The sequence below is a fragment of the Castor canadensis genome, chromosome 11, assembly GCF_047511655.1.
Source record: "Castor canadensis chromosome 11, mCasCan1.hap1v2, whole genome shotgun sequence".
Lineage (NCBI taxonomy): Eukaryota > Metazoa > Chordata > Mammalia > Rodentia > Castoridae > Castor > Castor canadensis.
The window spans coordinates 130,427,999-130,451,363 of NC_133396.1; the positions used below are offsets into that span (position 1 = coordinate 130,427,999).

Here is a 23,365-nt window from a genome sequence, read left to right on the forward strand (position 1 = left end):
CTATTTGCATGGTGGGTAATACCCACCCACATCACCTCTGATTCAGCCCAGCCCTAATTTGCTTTACCTGCAAACAGCCACTTAAGACTAAGCCCAGATGGTCGACAGCAAGCAGGGAGGGCAACACAAGCCAGACAGTGTGATGTTCTGGAAAACAGCAGAGAAAGCAGGACCTGCTTGGCTTCCTTTATCTCCAGCTCTGCCTAGGTAACTCCTAAGATGTGTGTACTGACCCAGTCTTCGGGTTGTCATACATGCATATGACTAGGACTGCTTGAGAGGCAGCTGTGCTGGCTTAGTTTAGTTATAGACTATCACTCACCATTTAAACCCTTCTAGTTTGGGTGATGCATTGTCTACCCACTCAGTTGACAAGATGCTTTAAGGTCTCCTGAGAGAGATCCAAGTGTGACTACAGGTCCTGTTTTTCTTTTCCTGGACAGTCCTAAGAACATTTCACAGGACAGGTTAGCATGCTGTCATGGGGAAATCTATCAACAGACCAGCAACTTCAGAGAAGACAAACTCAGACCAAAGAAGGAAATGTGGCCTGTGTTCTTTGGTGAAGTCTTGGGCGGAGTTCCAAGGCCCATCTCTCCAGGTTTCCAAGTCCAGAAGGAACAGGGGAACCCCCATAGGATCCATATCTTTGGGCAGCAAGCCCATGCTCTAACACTGATTGTAGTTCTGCAACTCTTTGTTGGTTGTTTGTTTTTGAAACAGGGTCTCACTATGTAGCCGGGCTGGTCCAGTACTTGCCATGTGCCTTGGGCTGATCCTGAACTTGAGATCCTCTTGCTTCAGTCTCCCAAGTGCTGGGATTACAGATGTGCACACCACAGGCTTCTGAAAAGCCCATTTTTCAGAACTGTGGGTTTTTGTTATTGTTGTTGAGGGGGAGTAGGCATCTTTTTTAAGTAGCAGGGAAGGTGGGGAAAGATGAGGAGACAAGGAGCTATTGGAGGACGGAGTTAACATTGATTGAGTGTCTACCCTATTATGGGCACTGCTGAAGATTTTCAGGTCTATAGGGTCTTATTTTATCCCCCACGACATCCCGGTGGTTTATACCCCTTTCACAGATGAACCTGAAGCCTGCAAGAGCTGTCTAGGCCCAGGGCTCAGATAGTAGATAGAACGAACAGGACCAGATTTGCCCTATAAGGACTCTGGTGCCCAAGATCTGTCTCTTAGATTCTGCCACCAGGACAGGCAATTTTGAGGCCCCTCCCACCTTCCTTAGAGGATCGAGTTTATCACAGGTCTTCCTTTCCATCTGGCTGAGAGGGAAACCCAGAGAGGCCCATTGCACGTGCAAAGCCTTTCCATCTGGGCGGTGGCGGCGCGGCGCACAGTGGGACCGCAGCACGGGCGGGAGTGGGCATCTCCTGCCGGCCGCCCGGGTCTGGGATGGGGGTGGGAGTGCAGCGCCGCGGGGCTTCGCGCGGTGACATCAGCCCTGTTGTGGTGCAGTGTGCAAAGCCTAATAACTGGTTGGCGTGGCGCGGGACACGCCTTCCCCGGAGCGGAACAAAACCGCGCGCAGCCGGACGCACCCAGCCGTCGCTTCTGAGAACTCCTGCGACCGCGCGCCGCCCGCCCAGCAGCTGCCAGGTGAGTGCGCCCCGGCCACCCCGCGCGGGCTCCTCCGCTGCGGCCCCCCCGCACCTGAGCATCGCCCCTCTCTGACCCCTGCAGCACGGGCGCCTGGGACGCACCCAGGGCTCCAGATCACTCTCGCTCCACCTCGGCCCTAGCGGCTGGGAAGAAAGTTTGGCGGAAAAGTGATGCGGACGAGGAATTGTGAGGTGACTGCAGTTAGGCCGGGAGGTGCTTCTCTTTCCAGGAGACGTTGGGACCCTTTCTACCCTGGATGCAGTTGACGCCGCTGACCCAGGGCGACCCGGTTTCCCCCCCACCCCCCAAGCGCCCGCAGGTCAGGCAGAACAATTGGCGATTCTGCGGGTCACTGACACTCATTGTATGACCGAGAGATGAGGGCACCAGTGCCACCACCTCCCTCACGCTCCTCCCCTTGGAGAAAGTGCCCGTGGGTGGGGCGGGGAAAAACATCTGGCCTTGTGCGCGTGGTCTTGGGCATCTGTGCCCCAGAGCGCAGGTGTGAGTTTTCCTTTTTCTGAAAGAATTCAGTGGAAAATGCGTGGTTCCACCTCCCCCACCCAAGTCTTGGTGCTAGGTTGGGGACCTGTTACTGCAACCTGAAAGAGCAGAGATAGGAAGTGTTTTGAAAGCTGACGAGCAAAAAAGGGGCTGATATCGAGCACACTTAGAATGTTGCAATATTTTACCCAACAAACAACCCACTGAGGCAGGTGTTTTATCTGATGGTGCAGGCTTGGCCGTGTTTTGCATACTTTCGGTTCTCCGTGCTATTGTAATCTACTCAGGGTCCGGGTCCTGGTTGGGATCAAGAGTGTGACATCAGGTCATTCCTAAGGTCCTGGGCTCCCTGGGAGTGAATGAATGGGCAGGTCCTTCCCACGCCCCCATCCCCCCTCCGCTCCAGATCACTGGGCTTTGGTGGGAAGTTTATCATGAAGAGGTGGCCTGGGTCTTGGTGAGAAGTGTGTAGAAGGCAGGCAGACTGAGTTTTGACTCTTGGATTTGCCACTTAATTCACAGGTGACCTTGGACAAGTGACAACTTCACCATGCCTCAATTTCTTTCAGGGCAGGTACTTGAGGTATAGCATACAGGATCTCTAACACAGTAGCACTCAAGTACTTCCTCCTTCTGTCCTCCCCCTACCTGTACTTCCTTGAAGAAACTAAGTTGACTGACTGGAGCTGTTAGCTTCCTCTGTCATCTCAGGCCAGGTTGGGGACTGTTCCTAGGTTGGATCAGGCGACTGGGTTCTGAACTTCCCCTATAGTACCTGGATGGCTGCCTCCAGATTCTCAAGGGCCACCCCTGAGAGACAGAAAGGAGGAAGGGAGGAAGAGAGAGAGAGAGAGAGAGAGAGAGAGAGAGTCTGGAGCCCCCCTGCCCCCCAGCTCTTAGGCAGCCTTTATCCCTTCACTATGAGTCTCCCAGTGAAGGATATCCGGGGTGGGGACAGTTAGACAGGGAAGGAAGTTTATTCTGCAGAGGGTGTGGTGTGTTCTAGAAGAGGAGGAGGAGGGGAGACTGTCCTTGGGTCTCCAGTGCCTAGAATGGAAGGTTGTGGGGGATGCAGGAGAGAAGCAGAAGAACAGCTCTGTGACTGGCCTGCTAAGAAAATACGAAAAACAAGGGTGTCATGGCCTCTTTGCCTCTGGTCTGCCCTAGCACCTGCCTTCCTGGCACAGGTGTTCTGTTCTCTTTTGTAATTCACAGTCAAGCTCTGGAGCCAGCCAGTCCTCACTGGGCCAGACTTGCAGCCTGAGAGGGTAATGTTGGCACTTGATTGATGCTCAGTAAACAATGGGTGAATGAAGCCGGGGTGTGGTGGCCATGCCTATAATCCCAGGAAAGTGGAGGCAGGAGGATCATATATTCAGGGCCAGGCTGGGCTACAGAGCAAGATCCTGTCCTCCACACTAACCAACCAATAAACAAACAGATAAACACTTGTGAATGAATGGGGTAGGAGTGGCTTTCAGCTGAGTTGCCCTACCAGGTGTCTATGAACCTTGCAACAGCAGCCAGTTTTTCTACATGGGCAGCTCACAAGCAGGTGAAGGGGCAAAGCAGAGTTTTTATTCACTGTCAATTTCCCAATGGGGAAGGCAAGTTGAGGAGGCTTTCTGGTGGGCTGCCAAAGTTTATTTATGTAAAGTTTATTTATTTATGTAAGCCAGGCTCATTGTGAGAAGTTGGCTTGTTAGCAGCCTGTGAAGAAGCATGCATTAAACATTTTGAGATCTGAAGAGATGCCAGTGACAAAAGGACTTTTTCCTCCAAGTCAGTTGTTTGCCATTATGCGTGCACATTGGGAAGTACCTAGAGACACAAAAGTGAGCAAAGAGTATTAGAATTGACCATTCCTTCAGCTAATAGTGAGCAGATAGCTGCACTTGCTGTGTGCCAGGTCCATGCTAGATATCTTGGACAATTTATGAGGTAGGTGCTCCAGCTAGCTACTTTATAGATGAAGAAACTGAGGCTCAGATGTGGTGTGGAACTTGCTCAGGATTGCAGCTGGTTCCTGTCGAGTTGCTGTTCAAACACTGCCTGACTGCTTCCACAATCTCATAGTTTGATTTGCTCTGCCACATTTTCTCTTTCTAGAACAGCTTGCTCAAGAAATAGCTGCCATTTGTGAAAAACATTAGCTTCACAAGATGCTGTGCAGCTGATTTAAAGGCAGATTCAGCTTTGCTCATTTTGTTTGGGGTCAGGGTTAGAACACATGACCTAGGTTTTCACTTTGTTGCATGGCTGGGTGAACAGGGAGCCCAAGTCATTTGCCAGGTACGCTTTTACTAGATCTGATGCATGTTTGAGTTTGGGGGCTAGGTTTGCAGGAAAGAAACCTGGAAAAGAGCCAGAGAGAGCCAGAGAGCCAGAGACAGAGAAAGGGAGTGGGGAGCACTGCTTGGGGAAGATGAGAGGGATGTCCTGAGTTCTGACAGGGGCTTAGCCTGCTGTTTCCAGTTGTCAGGAATTTATATGGTAATGACATGGCTTGTACTACGCAGCTCCTTAGGAATTTGTCTGACGTCAGCATTGAGTAATTCCCATGTATGGTAAAGTGTGTAAATACAGAGGCAGTGAGTGTTTCCAGACTCTGGCATTTCCAGTGCTTCCTGAAGGCCAGGCAGTGTCTGGCTCCTCTACAGTAACAAGGGAGGAAGAAATAGAAGGTTTGCAGCTGGAGTATGGCCCAGCCAGGCAGCCCCCTCCTCTCCAGGGGACCTGGGCATTCTTTACACAAGAGTGGCGTGGGATGGAGCTTCCTGGGGTGTCAGCTGCAAGCAACCTGTGTTTATAAGGCCTAAGTGCTCATTTGTTTTTACTTTTTAAAAAATTAACCAAAGAAAAATCATTCAGACTTTTTTGTTCAGCACGTAGGATAACCAACTGTTATCACATCATGCCAAACAAAAGCAAATTCCATCTGTTGGTTAGTCCGTGAAGCCTAATTATAATATAGGATTTCCTGTATTAGTTTTGAAATACTTAAAAGAAGTCATTGGACTGGGGTTGTAGCTCAGGGGTGGTATATTTGCTTAGGAAGTGTGAGGCCCTGGGAGCAATCCCCAGCATCAGCACACACACACACACAAAGTAGTCACAGCCTCTCATTTCCACCTCCACACGACCTTCAGATTTTTGAACTCCAAAGGTGGAGAGTTTTGCTATAAAAGACATTCAGGGACAAGAGAGGAAATGGAGAGACTTAGCATTGCTCTTGGCAGCTCACAACCCCATAAGGGCCATGGGGCATGGCTTTGAAAAGAGAGAGACATGCTGTGGAGAGAGTGAGAGTGTGGAGGGAGAGACTGGCCAGTTCTGAGGGACATGGGGCCTGGAGTGATAGATCAGAGATGCTGGTTGACTTCAGAGAGGTAAGTCAGTCATGTGCAAATTTTCAAAGAAACCATGTGGTTTCACCATGTGCATAAAGCTGAGGCCAAGCCTGTCTTGTTTTTCTTTGGTCATTCCCCCTACTCCGCCCCACTAGGGACCATTACCTTCTGGGGAAGTCTTTTACTGGGTTCCTAGTTGTTATTTCCAAGATGGAGACACTGCGGTCTCTGAACCAGTGGACCTGCTCCTTCTCTTTCTGTTCCTGGCTGCTCTCTGGATGGGGTGTGAAGGAAGAGGTTGAGCTGCATGGTTGGAAAGGATGATAGCACTCCTGTATACCTGGCAGATACCAAACAGCTCAGGTAGCCTGAGCAGCACCTTTCCAAGAAGATAAACACGTGAAAGGTTGGGGACTTAATCCCTGTAAGCACTCTTTGACCCTAGGGAACAAGTGTAACCACTTGTTACACTTAACTTGAGTGGGAGAGATGGGATTTTTCCACTGGAGAAATGAAGATATGGGGTGCTTTGTCAAGGGTTTGATGAGAGGGAGTCTACTTCAGGCATTGGTGGCTGGCAATCAAGGTGCATCCCAGAGATGGTTCCTTAAACCTGAAACATGATCCACCAAACCCATCACCTCTGTTGACTTTCTTGAGATTTGGGGTGAGCATGATTCTACGCCATATGTCCGTCTCCTCTGTCCTCTGCTGCTGTAAGGGCTGCCATATTGGATCTTTTCTCTCAAGATTTCAAGATTGAGGGAGGCTTTGGGTACAACAGGTTTATTTATTTATTTATATTTTATTATTTTTTAAACCTGAACTTGAACTCAGGGACTTGCTTTTGCTAGACCGAAGCTCTACCACTTTAGCCATGCTCCTAACCTCTTTTGCTTTGGTTATTTTTGTGCTGGCCTGGACCTTGATCTTCCTATTTATGCTTCCTGCATAGCTGGTATGACAGGCAAACAGTACTATACCCAGCTATTGGTTGGGATGAGGTTTCTCCAACTATTTGCCCAGGCTGACCTTGAATGGTGATCCTTCCAATCTCCACTTCCTGTGTAGCTAGGATTATAGGTTTGAGCCATTGTGCCCAGCCTGGGTACAGATCTTAATGGGACAACAAGAAAAAACAGCAGACTTGAGCTAGCTGCTTATCAGGAAGAGGTCAGTCATTGACCTCTAGCCTCTAGCCAGTCCTAAGGATGTTGACATTTTAGGTAAACACCTGACTGGATATTTCTAGTCATTCAGCAGAAAAATTCAAGTTTTATTCTCTCTCAGATTATCAAGAGAGTGAAGTGGGACAAACCAGAACACAGACGGCAATTTCCAATGGGAATATAACTCTGAAGGGGCCCACTGTGGAGAATGTCCTTATGGGTCATTAGTAATGGTTCTCTCAAGAGCCTTATACCAAGAGCCTGATGTAAAGACACAGGTCCCTGCTTGTGGTCTCAAGTAATCAGGGGGAACTGGGGAACTAAACCCCAAGAAAGGACATGTAGCTTGACCCCAATTCATTAACCAGGTGACAGATAGGTCAGGAGTTGCTGGTCCCTATTTGGCATGTTGCTTCTCAAACCCTGTTCCGTCCAGATGTGGACCAGCTGGGAAGGAGGGTAGCCATCTGGCCCCACATCTGCCAAGGTAGTGTGAGGCTTGGCTGGGCTAGTCTGTTAGTGGTAATCAGGGGAGTGTCATCTACAGCATTCCAGATACCATATCATCCCTTTTGTACCTTCTCATTTCATCCTCAGGACGTGACTGGGGAGTCAGGGCTTCGTTTTAGAGAAAAGCAAATGAAGCTCAGAACCTCAGATTGCCCTGCTGGGAAGGGGTAAATCTTATCTACTTAACCCCAGCTCCCATTTTCCTGCGCAGCCTGAAGTCTGCCCTAGGGAACCTTCTTGCCACAGCCTCCCACAGGTCTTCTGTCCCCCAGAACTGGAAAGGCAGTGGAGGAGGAGCCAAATGCTTCTCCTAGGCACTCCACAAATTGAGAAACACCTTTCCTTTTAAGGCAATCCAGCCTCCCCACAGCCAGAATTTGTCTGTTGGAAAGGAGGGGGAGGAATAAGGAGCTACTCAGGCAGGAGAGGTGGTAGCCAAGGCTCCTTCCAGCTGGGACTCTTCTCCATACACAGAGTCCCCTGAAAGGTCATCATTTAGGCTATAGACACCATACTTTCTGGCTGTGGACACCGTCTCTGCTTTTCCTCTCAAGGACTCGATCCCCATCCCATAACTGAACTCATGAGAGAGACCCCTAACCAGATGCCAGGCTCAAAGGAACGGTCCAGCCAGGGGGCATCCTGAGCAAATCTCCCTCATGACAGGTCCTTGGGCTTCACCCATTTCTCTGCCCATGTTCCTAACTCCCTGGGTCCCTGCTGGATGTGGGCCCCTGACACAGGGCCAGGGAGAACAAGGGGAGGCCTGTATGGAGTTGTGGGTCTCCCGCAGAGAGAGAAGGGCTTTCTGTCTGGGAACAAAGCACTGCTTGGCACTGGCTCCCCGCCTCGTGGTGAGGGGAATTTTCCTCCCTTAGGGATGTCCCTTGGGGCCTGAGTGTGTCCCTTGGTGGTTATAGGGTCTAGAAAGGGAGGAGAGGGACAAGGAAGAGAGCCAGCCTTAATGAACTGCCCTGTGCAGCTCCTCTTCAATATGCCAGGCCTGCAGCATGGTGACTGAGTCACAGGATTGAAATGGATGGACCTGCATTAGAATACAGTCTGCCTCTCTCAGCTGTATGGCTTCAAGCATTTTACCTAACCTCTCTGAGCCTTGCTTTCCTTAGCTATAAAGTGGGCATATATTCTCCATCTTCAGCTAACAGGGTGAAATGGGATGATGCCATTTTACTGTCTGTTTGAAGTAGGAGTAGTCAGTGACTGTTTGGGAGCTTGGCTGTAGCACTTTCAAGTGTCAGGTGGAGGTGTGTCGGGGGAGGAGAGCCTGTGTGGTGCCGTGTGACTGAGCATTTTTCCCCAGTAGCTTTCTTAGCTGAACTAATTTCCTATTTCACCGTCCAGAAATGGCCTGGGCTGTTCTTGAAAAAGCCACTGCCAGGAGAATGGAGTCACCATGGTTGGGTTAGTGATTCAGGCTCTGTCCTTATTCACAGGGACACGTGTAGGGATGGGGTACTTCCCCTGAGTCACTTGGTAGAGTTGGTGTCTGTCTGAATCGACTCAGGGTTCCTGAGCAAGGCAGAAGAGAAGAAGGGCTGATGGTCAGACAGACAGTAGTGCATGCTGCCGTTCTTGTCCAGTTACCCTTCACATTGTGTGGTTTTGTAGCCCTCAGTCCCTGCTCAACAAGTTGCCCCTGGAGTCCTAGGAGAGAAAGGGGTGAAGGAACTGGGACACGAGAGGCTGGCAATGGGAACTGGCACTAGATGCTCAGAGCTTGGGCCCAAGGTTATCTGAGGAGACAGAGAGAGGTCATGAGTTAGAGAAATCCTACCTACAGAGTGTGTCAGTGATGGGCGTGGGCCTGCAGAGCCACGGTCAGTCCTGAACCTGGATAGGACTTGTGCAGTGGGCTGTGGTCCCTCCAGAGCCCTTGGGGAAGGACAACAGGTCCACCCTCAGCACTCAGCTCAGCCTCCTCCAGCTGTATTTGAAGGTGTGGCCTGAGACTTCTGACGTGCCAGGCTCTGGGCTGGGCATTCAGGGGGCCGAACACAGGTTAGATCATCAGCCTAATATCAGTGTGGTGGAGTAAGAGGAGACAGCGGATGGCAAGCAGAGGAGCTCCAATGCCAAAGGGAAGGTGTAGCTCAGACACAGGTGTTTATGAGAAAGCTCTGGTAGCTGAGTGAGGCTGGATTAGGAAGGAGACTCCAAGTGGCCACCGTCAGGGTTGTGGTTCTGAATGTGTCCCAGGCGGTTGTAAAGTCTCAGCATATCCAGCACAGGGAATTTGCTGATTGTCTGAGTTTGGAGCTAGATGGAGCTCTAGATGTGACTTAAGTCAGTGGCCTAATAATGTCATCAAAACTCAGTTTCTTTTGTTTTATAGCTCTGTTTTGGACTGTCTGTCCTCCTGTGGCAACAACCCAGAGCCCATTGCTTCCCTCTTTTTTGCTTGTGGTAGGGTGAGGGGAACTTGCTCCCAGGAAACTCTCTTGGAAGATGGGATTTTTGTTGTTGTTCAAGAACCCCCAGAAATCCCTTCTTATATCCCACTGACCTCGCTCAACTCTGAACTGATAGCATTGGCTGACTAGGTTAGGCCCAGGCCACAGGCTGTGGCTGAAAATGGGGGTAGTGACCAAGAAAAAGGAGAATGTAGCAGATGTCTTCATCCGCAGGCTGCAGGAACCTCTTGGGTGAAGGTGAGAAGGAACCAGGCTGGCAGAGGGGACGAGGGGAGTAATGGAGAGAAGAGGCACCAGAGGGCTGGTAGACTCCAAAGGGCTCCACACCTGGCTTCAGGGTGAGAGGGGAAAGGGAACAAGAGTGGGACACAGCCAGGGAAGGGCAAAGAGCCCGAAACTATCTCCTTGGTGAGAGAGAGGATGGTCATAGCACCACAAGAAAAAACAGAGAAGTCAAGAAAAAGAACAAGGTTGAGGAAAAAAAGTAGTGAGTTCAAATGGCTCATGCGCAAATTGGCCTATCCATGTGCCAGTCAGGTGGAGATGCTCACCTGAAATCGTATGAGCCTGGATTCAGAGAAAAGAAAGGCTAGGGCCTCAGATATGCAGGAATTCCTGCATGGAGATGACAGCAGCTATGTAGGAACAGGAGATTGGGGAGAGAGAGAAAACAAAGGGAACCCCAACTTTTAAGATGTGGGACTAAAAACATATCTCTCTCTTATACTCCAACAAACCATTGCTGAAGACTTGGTAATATTTAGCTCCAGTAACTGGCAGCAGGCAGCATCACTGACACTGCTCCCCTGCCTTAACCCCTGCTTCCCAGTCTGCACATGGTTACTGTGCACCTCTCCCAGGTCCCGGGCTCTGCAGAAACACTACGCAGAGAACATGGCCCCAGCATCCTGCACGCCTTCCTCAAATACCTATTGAACGCCTACGTGGAGACCTCTGTGCCAGGTGCCATGCAGGCCTGGAGATGCCATGTGAACATGACCTGAGTCCTCTTCTTGAGTTGAGGCCCGTGTCACCATCCATTGGGAAGCTTTCCAAGTGGCAGAGACCGTGTCTCCTTCCGTTCTTGATATTAACTCTGGGTGCCAGCACAAACCTGGTTATTGGATGGTAGACTGTGGATGCCACCTCCCTATTTTTAGCAAGTCTGTGACACAGGTTCTGTGGTGCTTTCTCCTTAGGCTGCTTGGCCTCCTGAACAGCAAACCTCTCTGACTCCTACTCCCTTCCTTCCTAGCAGCCTGTGTTCTTCACTCACCACGATCTGGGCCACTTTGGCACCCACAACCTTCAGTTGGCTGTGTTTTGGGGAGCCCTTCCCTTCATGAACTTCTGTTGAAAGAGCTGGACGTGTCCTCTCCTTCGGTCATATGTCTGTTGGTGAATGATTAAAGTGGAAGGAGAGAGGCAGATTCCATCAATTTAGGCCTTCCTAAGTTGTTCTCCAAGTTCCTGTAGCTTCTGCTTTTCTGCATTTGGTGAGCCAGGCACTTACCTGTAGCATCACCTGCCTTATTTTTGGCTTCAGTATTAATAATAATTATTGAACACTTACTGTGTGCCAACCCTTTGGCATACCATACGTCATTTATACCCAGAAACACTCTTTGAAGTGGCTTCTCTTCTCATCTGCATTTTACTGGTGCAAAAATCAAGGTTTGAAAGACCAACTGCCTTGCTCAGGGTCACACAGCTAGTGAGTAGTAGGATCAAGATTGGATCAAACTGGCATCAGAACCACAGCTCTGTACCCCAAAGCTGGTTCAGACCATCTGCTTTGGACTCACCTGAGGTGCTTATTTAAAAATCAGATTCCTGCTGGGCCCTGGTGGTTCATGCCTGTAATCCCAGCTACTCAGGAGGCAGAGATCAGGAGGATTGTGGTTCGAAGCCAGCCTGGGCAAATAGTTCATAAGACCCTGTCTTGAAAAAACCCATCACAAAAAGGGCTGGCGGAGTGGCTCAAGGTGAGGGCCCTGAGTTCAAGCCTTAGTACTTGAATAAATAAAATAAAACTAACAGTTAGATCCCTGTACCTCATTTTCAGCAGTTATGATTCATGAGCTCTGGGTTGACATTAATAAACCTGGTTTTGCAAAAAGCCTTTCACCTGGTTCTAATGCACTCTAAGGCCTGAGAATAGTGCCCTGTGTGCCTGTTTCCCATTTTGTTTTAAACCTTTTCTTGGTGAGCTGCATCTTACATACAGGAGAATGTACAACACCCACATCACAGGTCAAGGAATAATTATAAAGAGAGCCCCCATAGGACAACCATTCAAGTTCAGTGAAAGAACATGGCTGGGGCCTCAGCAGCCTCCCAGGTGACCCCCAACCCACCACGTTCCTTTCCTGGTCTTAGAGGTGACTTCTCTGACAATGGTTTGCAGTGGTCTTCCCTTGCTTTTCTGTAATACTTTGTGCTCATATGTTCACCTCTTGACAATAGAGTTTTGCCCATTTGTGAATTTTATGAACAGATGTGTGCTTTGTGATCTCAGGCTGATCTGTTTCTTTTGAGCCCATTCTTTACTTATTTTTCCTTTTATTGTTGTGCTGGCTGGTGGTATATTGTGGCATTTACAAACAAAGGCTCTTACAATGTATCAAATATGTCTTACTTGAATTCACTTCTCTCCATGAGATAGATGCACCCGTGGTGAGGCATGCTGCAGTGGCTGGTCCATGTGCATTGCCTCTGCAGCCTTCCTTGTGAAACTCCTTCATATCCTGTAGTGTCTTGAGCAAAGAGCTGAAAACACAGCAGCCGCTGTAAATGGGATTAGATGGCAGGCCGTGCCTCCATAGCTGCTGCAGGATGGTGTTGAGAACAGCAGGAGGAAGTAATCCTCAGAGGAGCCTCCTTTACCTTTGCTCCTCAGACTCTGCCTGGTGCTCTTCTGTCATGGCCAATCTGTTTCTGTCTCCCTGTGAACTTAATTCTCATTTCTGTGTCCTTTTTCAGAATGCCGAACTGGGGAGGAGGCAAGAAATGTGGGGTGTGCCAGAAATCAGTCTACTTTGCTGAGGAGGTCCAGTGTGAAGGCAACAGCTTCCATAAATCCTGTTTCCTGTGCAGTGAGTACCTCCCGGGCCTGTTATTGCTGCCAGGCGACCCGGACAGGCCTGCCCCCACAGGCTGGGCCTGTCGACACCCCAGGGAACTGGTCCCTTGGGATGTAAACAGCTTGACATTTGGCTGAAGTACAGCTGGGGAGGGAAACACTTAAGGGCCTTTGTTCCCTTCAGAAGCTGCTTTCTGAGGGGGTGAATGGCCAGTGCTGGTGGAGGTGGCGGGTGTGCAGGGGCTGAGAGCCAAGCTGGAAAGACTTGGTTAGGAAAACTTTCCACTGACTTCTTTTTCTCCCAGCTACAATCCCATCATTTCAGAAGAAGACACTTTTAGCCCAAAGTTTCACTAGCCTTCAGGTCCAAATTATCCCTTGTAAAGAGGCAAAAGAGGCCACAGCCTTATGGTGATGGTCAGTGTGGAGGAAAGTGGGCCCTACCTTGTTCAGCTCCTTCCAAGCCAGTACATCCACTTGTCTCACACCATACTCCTACTCAGACAGCCTGCAAGAAAAGGAAGAAGTGGGGGGTGGGAGGGCTCCAAGTTCATTGCTATCCACTCCCAATAATTCAGAGTGAGAGTTGCTCCATCACAAGCCTGGAGAAGCAGGAAACCAGGCACAAGACACTGAGCATCCGATATTGACCCAGGGACCCTGAGTCCATGATGCTGCCTTGACTGGTACCTGGGCCAGGTGATACATCCAGGAAGTGGCAACTTAGAGAAGCCTGTCTTTAGATTCCTAAGTGATTGATTTGATGTGATCAGAGCAGAAGCTCTGTGTTAGGAGAGGCAGCTACATCAGATGCGGTTCCTTGCGGGTTGGCTGAGTGGGAGGTGGTAGCATGTCTTGGTTAAGCACCAGGTTTCAGAGCCAATGGGATCAGGGTTAGAATCAAAATTCTACTGTCTGTGTGATGATGGGCAAGTTTTTCAATTTCTCTCTGGTTGAGTTTTCTCATTAATACTCCTCATGGTGTTGAAATAAAAGGAGCTTGTAAAAGAAACAAAGCACTTAAAACAATTTTGGGTGTTCAATAAATGATAGACACTCCCCTGGTGCATGCATGCATGCATGTGCACCTCCCCCAAGCTCATTGCTAAGGGATCCACAGGAAGGTGGTGTAATAGAAAGGAGAGCTTACACTTACAGGGGTTTGAGGTCCTGGCCCATCTGGGAGCTCCAGGAAGTGAGGTTTTGTCCTTCCTGCATCCTATGAGATAGTTAGGAAATCTGAGGTTCCTTTGTTCCTGGGAGGTTTGGGCTCCAGAGGATGATCCAGGTGGACCTAGCACTACCTGTTTGCTGGATGTTCACCACATCTCTACCCGTTGCCGGGTAGATTAGTCCAAAGTCACCCAGCACAGAGAAGCCAGGGCCCCACATCACCAATCAGGTCTGGATGACAGCTCCAGGGCTCTTGTGATGAATGGAGACACAAGCCTGGGTGGAGCTCTGCTGGCTTCCAGCCTGCAGAGGAGGCCACAAACGGCAGCAGCATCTGGTTATCGGCAGCTCATCACTCAGGGATTTTCAGCCAGTGTTTTTTTTAGAGGGAGTAAGAGAGGGCTTGGCTTTGGCTGGGAAGAGGCTCCAGGCTGCAGCGTCTGGAGAGCCTCTCTCTTTGCTTTCAAATGTTGCTTAACCACTGACTAAAAGGGGTCAGCTGTGCCCAGAGCTTCTGCCTGCAGTCCTGCTGTGGAGGGAGGTCAGGAATTCAGGGGGTGGCATAGGAAGGAAGGAGCAGGGACTGGGGCAGGGTGTGAGGGGGTGTTGGGGATTAGAAACAGTTGTAGAAAATCAGGCTGGAGAGCATGGTGGCTGAGGGTGTTATGCAGCTGGGGTCCCAGGTCCTGTGCAATTTTGGGGTGTCAGAGCTGTGAGTGAGCCAATAGCACCGCTGCTTCTGTCCCAGCCCTCTGAAGCATCACCTCTCCTGCTTATTCTTAGGACCTAGAGCAGAGCCAGCCCATGCTAGGTTCTAGGCAGAGACCTGGTAAGGAATGGAAAGAGCACCATTTCTCTTTTTCAGTCAAGTGGTGGTCAGTGTCCAGCCTGAAATCAGGGTAACCCACAGAATCAAAGGACTTTACTCCTTAAGGAAGAGAGAGAACAGTAGGATCTGGGTCTATTTGACCCAGAACACAATAAAGGCCATCCTTCTTGTTGTCTGGGTCCAGGGAAATTCCCAAAAGAAGTTCTTCTGATCCTTCAGGTCTTTGGCTCTGGGTCCAGCTCAGCTTGGCACCCACATTTCCTTTCCTAAGGATCTGGGATGGGGACTAGAAGACAGGTTGATGCAACATGGCAAGGTCAGGGAGAGCTTGGCATGAGTGGGGAGCAAGGGAAGCAGTGAAACCCTATGGTCTCAATAGGGCAGCCAGTTCCCATTAGCAGATGGTTCAGTCCTGATAAGAGAGCTGAGTTCTGGCCTGGAGCCTGCCCTGAAGCTCTGTGCCCATCTCTGTGCTGCAACCAGCTCCCTCCTAGGGCAGGATGGGGTGAGCAGTCACCCTGGACAAAAAGGGCCTGTCTGTCCTAACCCTGTACTAGTGGCTGACAGAACCGAAGCCTGCAGATTGGCCCTGGGCTGTTCCCTAGAGTCCTAGAGCTCAGGCTAAGCTCAGAGAAGCCTTACATGTCCTCTGACCCTCAGGCTGAGGTTTGAGGTCAGTTTCATTCTTCTAGCCCTAGCTTCTTAGCCTACTCAAGAGGAATCTTAGGTTGGCAGAAAACCAGGACTGGAATTCAGGGGCTGGGATCTGGCCTGGCCCTGCTTCTGGCTATGGGAGCTTGAACTTTTTTTTTTGTGGGCCTCAGTTTTCCTTTCGGAAGCAGAGAGAAACACTCTCCATCCTTGGTGTGGGGGTGGGGGGCGGGTTGGGGGTGGGGGGGCTGCCTCTTCCCTGTATTTCCAAATAGCGTCACAAGGCCCTACCAAGCCAGGTTGTATGCAAGTACAACAAATAAACAAACTAAGCCAGTTTTTGTACACGTGTATTTTTTTGTTGTTTGTTGTTTGTTTTGTTTTGCTTAACATGATACAGTAGAAATTTACATTCAGGTAGTCCTTGAATAAGAAATACATTCCAAAACTCCCCTTGATAGGGTCTTTCATAGACCTTACAAATGAGCTGAGTCCCCCACTACCTCACTTGGATTGAGATGGAGGGGCAGAGGGCCATGGCAGGATGTGGAGGGTGGGCTATGGTGGGCAGGTCTGGGCCTCTGAGAGAACCAATGTAGACGAACAGGTGTAGAGACTTCCTGACCAGCACTGTAGACAGCCATCTGGAGGGAATCAACTGGTAGGCCCCAATATCTCTTCTGGGCTGAGTTCCTGGGCCTCTTGCTGGATACATCAACCAAAAGAGGTCTTGTTCCCCCATCCCCTCTTTTTTTTTGTGGTTCTGGGGTTTGAACTCAAGGCTTACACCTTCAGCCACTCCACTAGCCCTGTTCTGTGATGGGTGTTTTTCAAGATAGGGTCTCATAAACTGTTTGCCCAGGCTGGCTTCGAACCATGATCTTCCTGATCTCTGCCTTCTGAGTAGCTAGGATTACAGGTGTGAGCCAAAGGTGCCCAGCTCTCATCCACTCTTATCTCTGCTTTCTGCCTTTCCTCTGAACTTGGAATTCACAATTCAATTTAGTCTCATGGAAAACAATTCTAGGCCAATACTTGACTTCCCGCCCTAGAAGGGAATGTTGGAGTCTTTGGCCTCTTGTTCCCTGCCCTCTTCCTGGGAGCCAAGCCCCAGGGGAAATGATGGGAGGTTCCATATTTGGGTGGCCCAGAGTTCTGGTATGGGGTGGAGATCTTAAGGGCAGGACAAAAGGGTCCTTATTTAGTCTGAAGTCTCCAACCTGGGGCTCAGGGTGAGAGAAGAACTGGCCAAGGGCTGGACCCTTTAAAGGCAAAAGAATGGCCAATTGCAAGGAACTGAGCTGAGAGCCTTCTCTGAGGGAGGAAAGAGGCCTGGCTTCCTCAGTGGTGTCTGTGGGCTTCTGGCTTCAGAAGAAGGTGTTTGAGGATGTATCATTATTTGGGAATATTATAGTACCAAATTAGAATTACAGGGCAAGACCTAAAGAAACAGTGAAGTTTGGTCTTGTGAGAGGAATAGTTGAAGGTTAAAAGTATGTGTTCTCTTGAGGCCTGGGTCTGTCCCTCCCCCTGCCTGTCTCCCTGTGGTACCAGATTTATAAGACACTAATAAGAGTAGTCAACATTTATTATGCACCTATTATGTGCAAGGTATGCCACATGTAAGATCTCATTTGATTCTCCCAGCCACATTTTGCCGCAGACATGATCACCTGCATTTACAAAGGAGGATTGTGAAACTGGAAAGGCAAAATAATTTGCCTAAGCCACACAGCTGGAAGGGAGGGCTGGGCTCTGATTCCAGGCTCTCAACCCTCTTATGCTGGAGAATGTGCACAGTCTCCTTATGAGAACAACAGGAAGGTGTTTGAGGCCCGAAGGTTTTCCACTCACCCCATTCCAATCTCTCATACCCCAGGGCTCAGGAAATTCTTCCCAGTGTTGAACCTCACTTTTCCCAGTGTCAAAAAGTGATTTCTGAGACTAGAAACTTTAAATCCTATTGCTGTGATAATTATGACCTGCATCTCATTTCAAAGCCTGCCATGTTCACCTTTCCTTCAGGGTATATCACTTCACCCACCTTCCCCCTCTTGATGCCCACCAGCATGTTTCTGTCAATTTCATTGTTGGAGGTGGGACAGGCCCAGGCCTCAAGAGAACACATGCTGCTAACCTTCAACTATTTCTCTCACAAGACCAAACTTCGCTGTTTCTTTAGGTCTTGCCCTGTAATTCTAATTTGGTACAACCCTGCCTTTCTTCCTGCTTTTCTATATTCTCCTCTCCTCTTGGTTCATATGATCTCTGTCGAGGGCAGAAGAAAGAGCTTCATTTGGTGGCAAGGAGTCAGCCTAGGCTGTTGCCTCTGAACTCTGGGGTGCACCAAAGCTGGGGAAGAATGCGGGTACAGCAGTCTGAGAGGGATACTGTCAGATTCCTGGAAGCTGGGGTTTGAGCCCCTAGTCAGACATGCAGATGCAATCCCCTGTACTCCAACTCATTTGCTACCCCAGTGGCCTCCATTTCTATGCAGCTCCTGGAAGGGCAGGATAGTATGTTTGCAGAGTGCCCAGAGAGCTTCAGCTGCAGGGGGCTGGCAGGGTTCACCCAGCTGTGACTCACCATTCTCGCATCCTCTCCATAGTGGTCTGTAAGAAGAATCTGGACAGCACCACTGTGGCTGTGCACGGAGAGGAGATCTACTGCAAGTCCTGCTATGGCAAGAAGTATGGGCCAAAAGGCTATGGCTATGGGCAGGGTGCAGGCACGCTGAGCACCGACAAAGGGGAGTCATTGGGCATCAAGCATGAGGAGTGAGTACAAGATTCTCTCCCACCTTTTCTTGAATTCTCTCCCCCATCCCTGAATTGAGCACATTTTCTGCAGTGCAAGGCTCAGAAAATCATTGGTTTAAAAGGGAGAACAGGTGTGGTGGCATATGCCTATAATCTCAGCACACTGAAGGCTGTCGAAAACCAGAAACAAATAAACAAACTAAAATAAAAACAAACAAAGATAAATAATTACAATCAAAAAATAAAAGGGAGTCATAGCGCAGCCAAGGATCCAGCTGGGAAGGTGACAGGCCTGGCTGCTTCTGGCACGGAGCATGCATTCTATATTTTTATGTGTCACAGCTGGGAGGGGCCCCATTGCCTTATTTTATAGATGAGAAACCCAGGGAATCCCCTGCAAGTGAGTTTCTGACCCAGACCAGGGCTTGGAGTAACACTGGCCACATTAGTCTCACGTTCAGCCCCACTGAGGGAAGTCATTTTCTTGTTTTGGACATGTCACGGGCTGCCCCCCACCCCCAGCACTTCCTGACCTCTGACTTGCTGGTAAAGGATTGCTTTTGGCTGTCAGCCTGGCAATGCCTCGACTCTGGGGGAACAGACGAAAATGACAGATGAATAACCAAGTTTCGGTCAAGGTCATTGCCCCAGTGGGAATGATCTGTTGGCAGATTTCTTCTGGAAAGAATCTAATAAATAGATCAGCTGCAGAAATGAGGGGCTTGGAGTACAGGGTGTGTGTGGGGGTGATTCTTAGCAAATGGGGTGTTAAGTGATTCTGGGGTTTTAATTGGGTGATAGAGGAGGTGTGATATTTCAATGCGCTGAGCCTTCATTTGGCCATCTGTAACATGGGAGATGACCCTAGTGTTTGCCACCTTGACTGGGATTTCTGCTTAGTGCCCTGGCATGAGATGGAGGTGGGATCCTGCCTTTGCCATGCCGGCCCACCTTTATTTGTCACTGTAAGTCATTTCACTACATGTCCTTCCCTGTGCAGAGCCCCTGGCCACAGGCCCACCACTAACCCCAACGCATCCAAGTTTGCCCAGAAGATCGGTGGCTCTGAGCGCTGCCCACGGTGTAGCCAGGCAGTCTATGCTGCGGAGAAGGTGATCGGTGCTGGGAAGGTAAGGCACTAATGGGCATGGAAGGAGGCAGGAGGGGACACCTTCCTGAACTGTAGATTGCAGAACTTTGCAAGTGGTGACCCTGGCTCTGCTCAGGGCAACCTGAGCACTGGGCTTTAATTCCCTTCTAGGGAAGAATACCCTTTGTCTCTGTGGCTTGCTTGTCCCAGGCACCAACCTGTGAGCTTTCACATCCCAACCATTGATGGGTTGCCTATGGGAAATTCACAGGGAGTTGTTAAGTCCATACTCTAGAGTTGAGGACCACAGAGTCTGAAGAGTATGTGGGTCTACCAATACCCTAAACTTAAATGCAAAAATTTGTAGGAATGTCTCTCTCTGTGACAATCCATAGCTTTCATTAGATTTTCAAAAGAAGTTGTGAGGGGCTGGGATGTAGCTCAGAGGGAGAGTGCTTGTCTTGCATGTGCGAGGCCCTGGGTTCAATCCCCAGCACCAAAAAAGATTTGTGATCCCCAACATGTTAAGAACCACTCAATAATCTCATTTATCTCACAGGATATGTTTTCCCATGAGCCTGTGTACCCTGAGAGCAGAGATTTCCAAGGTTCGAGGCTTTTTCACACTTTTGTGAAAAAAGTGTGATATTCTGATAGCAGAATACCTAAGAGTGACTATTATTTAGAAAGGCTATAATGTACTTACAACTGTACTAAGGAACAGGATAAGAGAATTGGAGTTGAAGAGGAAAAGGCAGGGAGAATCCCACTTCTCTTTTGCCTGGGCCAAGAAGGGAACACTTGGCGCAGAGAATACTTTTAGGTGCTGTAGGAGTGAGCAGAGACTGAGGCGGCTTTCTTGGAAATGTGAGATGGATAGGGGCCTAAGTATGATTCAGTTCTCCTCCAGCCAGGAGTGCTGGAAAGGCAACAAAGGCTGGGGGACTGTTGAAGGCATTGAGAGAAGACTGAGACCCAGGTCCCCATCTCAGCTCCCTGGGCCCCACACTGTCCCTTGGGCACAGAAGAAGGAGCCAGTCAGGGAGGTTCAGTGGCCAGGAAATCTGAAGGGACCAGCTTCCTTTCTTACCCTCCAGCCTGGGTGCCGGTGGCTGTGCTGAGGAAGTCTCTCTGCCCTTAAAAGGCATTGTTTTGTCCTGGATGACTGCTGCCAGCCTCCTGCTTTCCTAGGGTTTAGCAGAACATTCTACATATCAGCTTCTTAGCCTGCTCAGCTGTTGCTGATGGGAGGTGGCTGCCGAGAAATTACACTGTCTACGCAGTGGGGTGTGTGTGTGTGTGTGTGTTTGTGTAAGATCACTGTACCCAAACCTGGGTCCTACCTCTTCCCCTGGGAGGCTGCTTTAGGGCACCTCTTAGAACCAGATCCAGGGGCTCTCTATGGCCCCTGGATACTCAGCATATTGCATAGACCCATTCCCCTTCCAAAGCTATACAAGACATTGACTGGGGCCTCCTCTGTGCCAAGCCCCATGCAGGCACTTGACACTGAAGAAGTCCTTTAATGCTGACAGCTACCTAGTGAGGGCCATACAACCATATCACTCTCTGAGAGCTGACAGCTTTTGAGCAAATGAAGCATGAGTCCTAGAACTTCAGAGGCTGGGCTGGTGTAGAAGAAATTGCAATTACAGATACCTGTGTTGTGGCCAGACATCAGCCATTTAGAAGGGAGACCTTCCATTCTGCAAGGTAGGCAGAGGCCTCCCAGGAGAGGACATTAGGGAGACCATTCAACTAGTGGAGTGCCTGGAAGAGTCCAGAACCTTTGTTCACATTGCTAACCCACAGGCAGAATGTGGAGAAGGTATAGAGAAGGCTTGTCTGGTGGTGTACAGGGGAGAAGGTACCTGGGCTGGATCTTACCCCCTTGCTTGCCTTTTCAGGTATAGCTGTTGCCACTAACCATCAAGCCACCATTGCAGCACTTCATAGCAGCACACCTTTGAAGATGGATGGTGTGAGGTGGTGTGTGGTTGGTCTCTGGCCTGCTCTTCCTCCCAGTACCATGGATGTCTTTCTCTCAGCCTAGCAGACTTTAGGAGTGCCCTTCCACCAGGGCTATGTCAAGGGGAATGGACTGGGGTGGGCGCACCCTAGTCACTGGTGGCAGCATTAACTCTCTCCTTTCTTACCTAGTCCTGGCATAAGTCCTGCTTCCGCTGTGCCAAGTGTGGCAAAGGTCTGGAATCCACCACCCTGGCAGACAAGGATGGTGAGATTTACTGCAAAGGTGGGTAGTTTCACTTCTAATTGAAGATGAGGCCTGAGGTGGGAGGGGATTAGTTATATCTTTGCTGAATGGGAACCAGTTCCTGGCCTTGGAATACAAGAGCCAGAGCATCTCGGGTAGCTCCTTCCTATCACTGATGGGAACTTGGCCAGAGTTGCTTGGCAATGTAGAGCCTGGCTTCCTAACACTTTTCCATCCAGCGCTCTTCATCAGATGGTGCCTCTTCCCCCATTGTAGTAGCAGAGGAAATGGGCCCAGAGTGGACTGAAGAACTCCATCATTATTGAGATGTGGGGGGGGGAGGGGCATGGACATGGGGGAGGGTGGTGGACTTCCTGCTCCAGAGGCAAGGCACAGGGGTAATGGGTAGGACTGCTGGGGGGACAGCAGTGTGTGTTACCTTTCTCTTCTCTCTGCAGGATGCTATGCTAAAAACTTCGGGCCCAAGGGTTTTGGCTTTGGGCAAGGAGCTGGAGCCTTGGTCCACTCAGAGTGAGGTCACCACTGCCTGCCACACCCTGCCTGCTCCTATGCTTTTCATTGCCATTCCCTTTCCAGCAGCCTTGAAGACCTCCTGGATTCTCTCACTCAGCCCTGCCACACATCACTAATGACTTGAACTTAGGCATCTGGCTCCCTTTGGTTTGGGGAGTCTGCCTGAGCTCCCACCCCACTAGGGAGATCTCCCTGCCTGGAATCTGACACTACCACCTGTAGGAGACACCTGTCTTTTTAGTCTAAGTGGGTCCAGCCCCCCTCTCCCTACCCTTCACCCCACAGACTTCTGTTCTTAGCCTCTTAGGCTGAATGGCCAAGACACCTGAGGTTACATCTTGGAGCCCAGAGGAGCAGCAGCAGGAAGAGAGGAAGGGAAGTAGGACCCAAATAGGACTGGGGAAGGCTGTAGTTTATTGGACCCCAGAGATTCTTGGTAAAAGGGCAGGCTTCTTGGTGTCCCTCAGAATAAGCCTGAGGAGTCCCAGCTCAGGGAGTCACTATGGGAGGCAGAGGGGTGTGCAGACAGGGTCATGGGCCATAGAAAGGAGCCTCTTGTTTCTCTGGTCTCTTGCCTTTGAGTCTTTGGAAGTCCATTTGGGACTGGAGAACAACTCAGGTCTGAGGAGCCAAAGTCAGGAGATTGTTTAGTTCCCTGTTTGATGGGAGAATCCGAAAACACTTCCAACACACATTCACATTTATTAGTGTTCCAAATCTTAGGCCAGTCAGCCCTGGTCCTAAACCTGGGTCCTAGAAGAGCTCCATTCTAGCCATGTCTGATTGTTCCTCAGATGTTGAGGAGGCAGACACAGCCTTCGCCTGCATCCAATGCTGCTCCCTCTGCACCCACTTCTGAGGACCTCCCGTCCAGCCATGACCCGCCCCTTCTACCCTGCCTTTCTCCAGGGACCTTCTCCAGCCACATTGCCCCATCCCTCCCAGGCCTTCAGGTCAGGAGCAGCAGCAGGAAGAAGGGGAGGGGCCAGACCTTGATGCTCCTAGTGACTGAAAGGACGAAACTGTCCACAGCAAGTGCTGCAGGTGTGGGCTGTGTTCGAGCTGATTTCTTATCTGGTCAATAAAGCCATTTAGAACAGAACTCTGGTGTGCTGATCCTATGTCTGCAGAGCATTGTCACACTCTAGGAACTGGAAGGGAACTGTACTGCAGCAATCTCATCAGTAGGAGGCCTGGTGGAAATGAACCAAAGAGGATTCGCTCCTGCATCTTCTGAGCTCTGGCTTTTCTGCACTGGTTCTAACTGAACCATGTTGCCTGAGTGAGCCAACCAAATGAACAGCACTGCTTTGCCTCTACATCTGGGCATGGGAACTTTGTGGACTTTGACATTTGAAGGGCTCAGCAAGGTCTCAAAACTGCTTAGAACTTCTCCCAGCTTGGAAAGCCCCAGCTTAAGAGGGAAACTTAGCCAGAGGAACTTTCAGGT

At 50.0% G+C, this 23,365-nt stretch overlaps 1 protein-coding gene across 1 annotated transcript; it reads left to right on the plus strand.

The window, feature by feature from the left end:
- The first annotated feature begins 1,459 nt into the window (after nucleotides 1-1,459).
- Nucleotides 1,460-23,017, plus strand: Csrp1 (cysteine and glycine rich protein 1). Its single transcript, XM_020183158.2, has 6 exons — nucleotides 1,460-1,614; nucleotides 12,565-12,677; nucleotides 17,926-18,094; nucleotides 19,077-19,206; nucleotides 21,327-21,420; nucleotides 21,840-23,017. Exons 2-6 carry the CDS (start codon nucleotides 12,566-12,568, stop codon nucleotides 21,914-21,916), a joined length of 582 nt encoding a protein of 193 aa, XP_020038747.1. The 5' UTR covers nucleotides 1,460-1,614; nucleotide 12,565; the 3' UTR covers nucleotides 21,917-23,017.
- The last annotated feature ends 348 nt before the right edge of the window (nucleotides 23,018-23,365 follow it).